This window comes from Megalops cyprinoides, chromosome 7 (assembly GCF_013368585.1).
Source record: "Megalops cyprinoides isolate fMegCyp1 chromosome 7, fMegCyp1.pri, whole genome shotgun sequence".
Classification (NCBI taxonomy): Eukaryota; Metazoa; Chordata; class Actinopteri; order Elopiformes; family Megalopidae; genus Megalops; species Megalops cyprinoides.
This window is the reverse complement of record NC_050589.1, coordinates 1,139,205-1,146,704: the sequence shown is the minus strand read 5'-3', so window position 1 is coordinate 1,146,704 and position 7,500 is coordinate 1,139,205. Positions and strand designations below refer to the sequence as shown.

The window sequence follows — 7,500 nt, the reverse complement described above, 5'->3', positions numbered from 1 at the left end:
CGTACTCGGCCGCAGCCTGGCGCCATTTCTCCAGCTCTGCAGTGACAGCGCCCAGGTTGTCCTGCAGGGCGGCGATCTCGCGCTCCTGCCGGGCGGTGACGGCCTCCTGTGCGCGCCGCAGGGACAGCGCCTCCTCCTGGGCGCGCCGCAGGGACAGCGCCTCCTCCTGGGCGTGCCGCAGCTCCTCATGCGCACTGGATACTGCGCTCTCCCTCTCCTCACGTAGCACCTCCCTCTCCGCCTGCAGCTTCTGCAGCTGGACTGCACACACGCAGGCACGCACACACGCACATACACACACACACACACACACACACACACACACACACACACACACACACACACACACACGCACGCACGCACGCACGCACACACGCACGCACGCACACACGCACGCACACGCGCACGCACGCACACACACACACACACACGCGCACACGTACACACACACACACACGCGCACGCACGTACACACACACACACACACGCGCAGGCACGCACACACGCATGTACACACACACGCGCACGCACGTACACACACACACACACACACACACACACGCACGCGCGCACGTTCACACACACACACACACACACACACACACACACGCACGCACGTACACACACGCGCGCGCATGCACACATACACATACACACACCGGAGAGAGAAGGGGGTGTTACAGAGAGACAGGGTCATCACACAGACACACTTGCGCACACGCACAGGAAGACATACAGAAACAGACTCACCCTGCAGAGCATGGATCTGCCTGGCTGCTTCCTCGGAGCGAACCTGGCTCTCCCTCCTCTCCTGCTCCAGTGCACCTGAGACAGGTGAGACAGACTCTTCACTACCCTCCTCATGGGAGCATTCATATACGTTCACATAAACACAGTCAGCTGATCATATTCACATAAACACAGTCAGCTGATCATATCATTCACAGGAACAGTCAGCTGATCCACACCCTGCAGCTCCATGCATTTCTGCTGCCCCCTAGTGGCCAGTTCCTGGGCCTCCCTCAGCTCAGCGGTCAGGCGCTGAATGACCTGCTCGGAGTCACTGGTCTCGAGAATGCCATGCTGCAGATCATCTGTGGAAAGAGCAAAGACCCACTGAGACTCAAACACCTGCACCCCCCCCCCCCCACTGAGACACCTGCACCCACCCCCACTGAGACACCTGCATCTCCCCCACTGAGACACCTGCATCTCCCCCACTCAAACACCTGCACCCCCCCACTGAGACACCTGCATCTCCCCCACTCAAACACCTGCACCCCCCCCACTGAGACACCTGCATCTCCCCCACTCAAACACCTGCACCCCCCCACTGAGACACCTGCATCCACCCCACTCAAACACCTGCACCCCCCCCACTGAGACACCTGCATCTCCCCCACTCAAACACCTGCACCCCCCCACTGAGACACCTGCATCCACCCCACTCCGACACATGCCCCCCCCCACCCCCACCCCCCCAGGTTCTCGCGGGCTCAGCCTCTTCACCCTGCCCAAACAGCTCATGAGAAAACAGGTGCTACTGAGTGCGACAGTGTGACAGATTGAGTGTGTCTCTCTTATAAAACACATGAACCGCAGCTGGAAACAATCCCAGTCCTGTGAGCTGCTTTCCCTTCCTCGTCCCAGATACTGTAATTACTGACACTAACGAACAGTCATCTCTCATGAGTCTCCTCCATACACTCTAACGAACAGTCATCTCTCATGAGTCTCCTCCATACACTCTAACGAACAGTCATCTCTCATGAGTCTCCTCTGGATTCATAAGACCCCAAAACAGAAACATCCTAAAAACAATTATATTGGGGGTGGTTTAGCACCGGTGCTTTCAAGGGTCACAAAATGGCCTCTCCCAGAAACAGGTCAATACATCCATGCGCTTACAGATTGGGAGGCTGTAGATATAAAACTCCAAGCAAAATCCGAAGAATACGTTACTGTAAAGCACAAAAACATGTCTGAAAGGCTCATTGTACAACTCAGTGAATATGCATCTCTTACAGTGCAGAAAGATCTGTGCTGCGATTAAGGCATCTGTGTTAGCGTGCTTTGTGCTGGTTGTGGGCGTCCACACAGAAAGCGTCATTCATGTTCGCTCCGAGAGGCCGTTTGGAGTGAGGCAGCAGAGCTTTTTGTGTGACTGCAGGGCGTTAAGCCTTAAATTTCACGTGAGAACAGATACTCCTGTACATGCCTGTTCACCGAAACACCATCATTAATCTCATACATTCATCATTTGAATGCTTGAAATTTATTACATTTCTCAAACAAGTGTAAGTGTCAACTGTGCCGGACACCCAATGTGGAGCTGGCAGCGTTTGGAACACCCCCCACACGCCTCCACCCCCTTTTTTGCATGCCCTTTGTCTGACAGATCTCTAAAGCCAGTTAGTTAATGGGGTTATGTTAAAGCCTTTCAGATAATGCCATTTGTACAGAGCACAAGTACATGCAAACTGAAGCCATGTGAGGCAATCAGAGCAGCCAGAAGCAGCGGCACGGGCCACGCGTGACAGACGACACATGCAGCACACAGGTGTGTTTTACCTGTGCCCTTATTCACCTGGCAATTCATCTCTACGTTAACCTCGTGAGAAATCATAAATGCATTTAATATTCCTGTTCAGTCAAAATGTTTCACTATTCAGTATTCAATTAAACTTGGGTAGCATTTTGAATGTATATATGACAGACAGGGAAGCTTGGATCTATCAGAGCGCTGGTGATACTGAATTTCGGCAAAATGACCCCATTCTTGACGAAGTGAGCTTCAGGGACAGCCGGAGAGCCGCTCTTCCTGCCCTGAGATTCACAGGCTGCCTTCAGGGCTGCGGGGTCTCCACAGCAGAGCAGGAGCTGGCACTCAGGGGGAGTCGTGCATAATTCACTGAGCTGAGACTGCAGACCCACCCTTAGGGGAGGACTCACAGCTCCTCTTTATCAGACCTCTAATGGAAACTAAGACCTCCTTCTACAGCCAGCACAGTGAGGTGTAAACTACAGAGTCTGGAGTCAGTGCAGAGAGAGAATGAGAGTCAGCGCAGTACAGAGTCAGCGTAGCACAGAGAGTCAGCGCAGCACAGAGAGTCAGCGCAGCACAGAGAGTCAGCGCAGTACAGAGAGTCAGCGCAACACAGAGTCAGCGTAGCACAGAGTCAGCGTAGCACAGAGTCAGCACAGCACAGAGTCAGCACAGCACAGAGAGTCAGTGCAGTACAGAGAGTCAGCGCAGTACAGAGAGTCAGCGCAGCACAGAGAGTCAGCGCAACACAGAGTCAGCGCAGCACAGAGTCAGCGCAGCACAGAGAGTCAGCGCAGCACAGAGAGTCAGCGCAGCACAGAGTCAGCGCAGCACAGAGAGTCAGCGCAGCACAGAGAGTCAGCGCAGCACAGAGAGTCAGCGCAGCACAGAGTCAGCGCAGTCCTGCTCTCCTGCCAGGCCTCCTTGCTGTGCGTGTCCCAGCAGACACCTCCTTACTAATGATCCCTAATTGGTTCACGCTTGGAAAATGAGGTCACACAGACTCCCACTCCGGCACGACCCAGTTTCCACACGGCTGGAGACTGCCGCTTGCTCTGGAGATGAAGAAGCAGGAGCACAGCAAGAGGACAGCCTCTGTGCATGCACACAGAAACTCACAGGAGCACAGCCCCTCACAGGAGCAGGGACGCTCACAGGAGCACAGACGCTCACAGGAGCACAGACACTCACAGGAGCACGAACACTCACAGGAGCACAGCCCCTCACAGGAGCACAGCTGGTCTGTGTGTCTGTATAAAACTGCGCCTGAGGGCCTTCTGCCCCCGCAGAGCTCCCGGGGCCGTGTCCACACCCCGCCATCCTGACACTCCCAGCGTTTCCCTGCCCCTAAGGGCAGCGCTCCAAAGCGGTCAGAGCAGCTGACTGTGCTGTGCCCTAGAACAGCCCGATCTGTCTCCAATCTGCTGTCTGATCTGCTGTAACACGTCCCCTCACCCACCGAGCCCCAGGACAGCGAGGAGACGAGCTGCGTTACCGTTCAGCAGCGCCACCTTATTCAGGGGTTCCTTCAGATCCTGCTCATCCATCTGAGAGTCTGCATGAGGAGAAAGAGAGGTACGCAGAGCAAAGGACGAAACCCACGCAATACAGCCCAACCCAAACCCGCCTCCGGGGAGAAGCGTGAAAATATCACAGCTACGATTAAAATCACGAGTAGCGAGCAGCAGTGCCGTCTTCATTTTCAAACGCCCCTATCTGCATTTACTGGGGTAAGGACATAACTGCAGACAACCAACAGCAAATAAGTTCAGCAAATCTGTAGCACACAGCCAGTGACAAATGCACAGCCATCCTACACAAATAACGCAAAAACTCCTGGTATAAACTCTTATTTACAATTACATACCTACATAATACATTTCATACACATTTCAAATCTAAGAGCTAAAGTTACAAAAAGCCAAGTTAATTTACAGTTGTTAATGCATTTAAGTTCTGTCCAAAAGAGTTTTCAAAGGAAAAAAAAAACTTACTAATCGTGTTTATCTCAGACTGAAATATATTCAAGTTCATTAAATGTAGCGAGTTAGTCAGTGCATGATTACAGAGTCAACGATAAATATACCTGAAGAAGCAAAGAAGAGAAGTAAAACTCATTGCTTTACCTGTAAAGTCTTCAGTGCTGATATCCTTGCAGGGTTTGAGTGTGTCTGACATGTCGCACTCTCTAGCGTCCATCTGAATTTCTGAGGGAAGACGGGAGAGACCATTCTAAGCCGGAGGGGGAGCCACTCGCACAACACAATAAAAACAGGCAGCCGAAAAACAAAAGGATGTGATACAAACGCAGGGCTGCCTGAGAAGGCACCCGGGCGCTCTGTGGGAGGTCAATGTGTGCACAGCAGCAAGGGTGTGCTTTTTCTGTGATGTCACAAATGGTTCCTTCCCATTCGCTCTGGGCTCCTTTATAGTGCTGGTGGTGGCAGATCTGACTGGCACACACTGGCTCTCCAGCTGCATGCTAACACAGTTACCGCTTTTGTTTAGATCGTTTCTCTCCGTTTGCCAGTTGGACCCTAAATCTACCAACTGTGGGATCTTTGGGGGGAAGTAATGCTTTAAAAAAAGAAACACTGTCCTTAATCATGGCACAAACCAGTGCTCTGTTTTGCACTCCCACTGAAACATGCCCTCGGCTGAATTCTATTAACAGGAACAAAAATCACAAAAATGTTTTTTTCTCCACATTTAAAAGCAAAATATGTAGTAAGACAAATGGATCAATTCTGTCCATGACAGAAGTGTGGTGGGTTCACATGACTGGCCTGGAGCCTGGAACAGTAAGCTCAGCAGACTGTGAGGACTGTGTGACTGTGAGGAATGTGTGTAACGCAGTGCTCCGTTTGCAGCCACCGTGACACGCTGTTACGCGCTGTTACGCGCTGTTACACCTCGTGAGGAGCGGAGCGGAGCAGCCGACCCTGCTGATCCGCTCACCACTGCCTGCTGACCGCCGGCCGTAATCTGAGCTCTAATCCCACAGGGATAAAGATCAGGAAACGATGCTCACGCCTGCAGCAGGGCCCTGGCACACAGCTCAACGGGGAGAGAGAGACCGGGGAGAGAGAGAGACCGGGGAGAGAAAGACTGGAGAGAGAGACTGGGGAGAGAGAGAGACCAGGGAGAGAGAGAGACCGGGGAGAGAGAGAGACCGGGGAGAGAGAGAGCGGAGAGAGAGACCGGAGAGAGAGACCGGGGAGAGAGAGACCGGGGAGAGAGAGAGACCGGGGACAGAGAGAGACCGGGGAGAGAGAGAGACCGGGGAGAGAGAGACCGGAGAGAGAGAGACCGGAGAGAGAGAGACTGGAGAGAGAAAGACTGGAGAGAGAGACCGGGGAGAGAGAGACCAGAGAGACACCGGAGAGAGAAACCGGGGAGAGAGAGACCAGGGAGAGACAGGAGAGACTGGGGAGCGCCCATTTCTCAGGAGTCAAACACCAACATCTCTATACCTGCAACACCCGCAATATGCAGTGAAACACCTGTAATACACAGTGAAACCTACAGTACGCAGCCAGGAGTTTCCTCGTATAGTGTAGCTTCTGCACCTCCCCTGCTGCTCCGGGTGGAAATCAGATGTTTCCAACCATCCGTGCTCTCCTCAGGTTTTATAAGGATCCCATCCTTACGCTGAGGTAAAATGAAAAATCTTTTAATTTAAATACACCGCGTTTCTGCTCATTTTAAAACAATGTAGATCAGCTCATTTAAAATCACTCTATTCATGTTTATTTAACACACAATATTTCTGCTCATTTTATGCCACGCTGCCCATACTGGGCGCAGTGTCTGTGCTGGTGCTCGACCTGCGTTCCAGCATACAGAGGCTCCACAGGGAGCCGGCAGGAATAGAGACCTTAAAATAGGAAATATGTGCCAATAAAAAGGCTGGAAGAGGGTCAAGGCAATTAACTGAACACACTTCCTGCAAAACCGACAGAGACCTAATGCAGCTGATTTCTTCCGAAATGAGATACCAATCAAGACACGGCACTCTCTGGCTAAAAATATTCCTGGGACCACAGATGCACCTCCAGGGTCTTGAAAAACTACAAAAGATGTTGAGAGTGTGATGACTCATGGCTGCATTTCTTACAGTCCAGCATGAACACCTCAACTTTTAGTCTATCCAATCAGTCAAAGACTTCTGCCTCCGCCATCCGGTTGCTATGGAGATGATTCTCATAAAAACACCTTTCCCAATTTCCCAAAATTCCCAACCTGTAAGAGTAATGATTTAGGTTCTCAAATGACAGCCATGCATTATTAATCTTGTAACTGACTAGATTGGCAAAGTGCCTAACCAAGAGACAGAGGCTTAAATACATGCGTCAGGACTAAAGGAAGACGTCAGGACTAAAGGAAGACGTCAGGACTAAAGGAAGATAATGCTTCTGCTTTTATCAGGAGAAGAATCAACACCCCCCCCCCCCCCCAATACCATAATATCAGAACTGTGGGGGCAGAGAAAGCCCAGCTCGGGGCAGCTGTAAGGTTAGTGTTAAGAGCTTGAAGCAAATAGGCTCACAGAGGACAGATTCACTGCCACACGCCAGCAGCCACCTGTGTACTGGCAGCCAGAGCATAGATTTAGATTTAGGCACCAAACCCGTATGAATCCCCGTGACTGTAGATAAGGAGGTAATGGCATTAGCCAGGCAGGGAGGAGTGTGAACAAACACCAGAACAGCATTTCTTTCATCCATGCAGGCACTTGGCTGGGCAACCCTGGGCCTGGGCCCCAGGTAACTTTCTGGAGAGACACAGTTTTCACACTTACTCTGTCACTGAGGCAGCTCAGGGTTCAGATAAAACCATGTGTAGCACTGTCAGCAACATGGGTCACTCTGAGTGACGGCATCAGATGAGAAAAAGCGTAATCTAACGTCCAGCGGTGTCTGACAGATTAGAAGCCATCTGCAATGGAATGACAA

At 51.7% G+C, this 7,500-nt stretch overlaps 1 protein-coding gene across 1 annotated transcript in view; it reads right to left on the bottom strand.

The window, feature by feature from the left end:
• Positions 1 to 7,500, bottom strand: part of LOC118780586 (sarcolemmal membrane-associated protein-like) — a 24,124-nt gene that overhangs the window by 6,029 nt on the left and 10,595 nt on the right. The window contains exons 12-16 of the mRNA XM_036533171.1: positions 4,672 to 4,752; positions 4,041 to 4,100; positions 969 to 1,094; positions 751 to 825; positions 1 to 261 (exon numbers count right to left, since the gene is read on the bottom strand). The exon at positions 1 to 261 is cut by the window's left edge and continues 75 nt beyond it. Coding sequence (XP_036389064.1) covers positions 1 to 261; positions 751 to 825; positions 969 to 1,094; positions 4,041 to 4,100; positions 4,672 to 4,752 — 603 coding nt within the window. The remainder of the gene's footprint in view (positions 262 to 750; positions 826 to 968; positions 1,095 to 4,040; positions 4,101 to 4,671; positions 4,753 to 7,500) is intronic.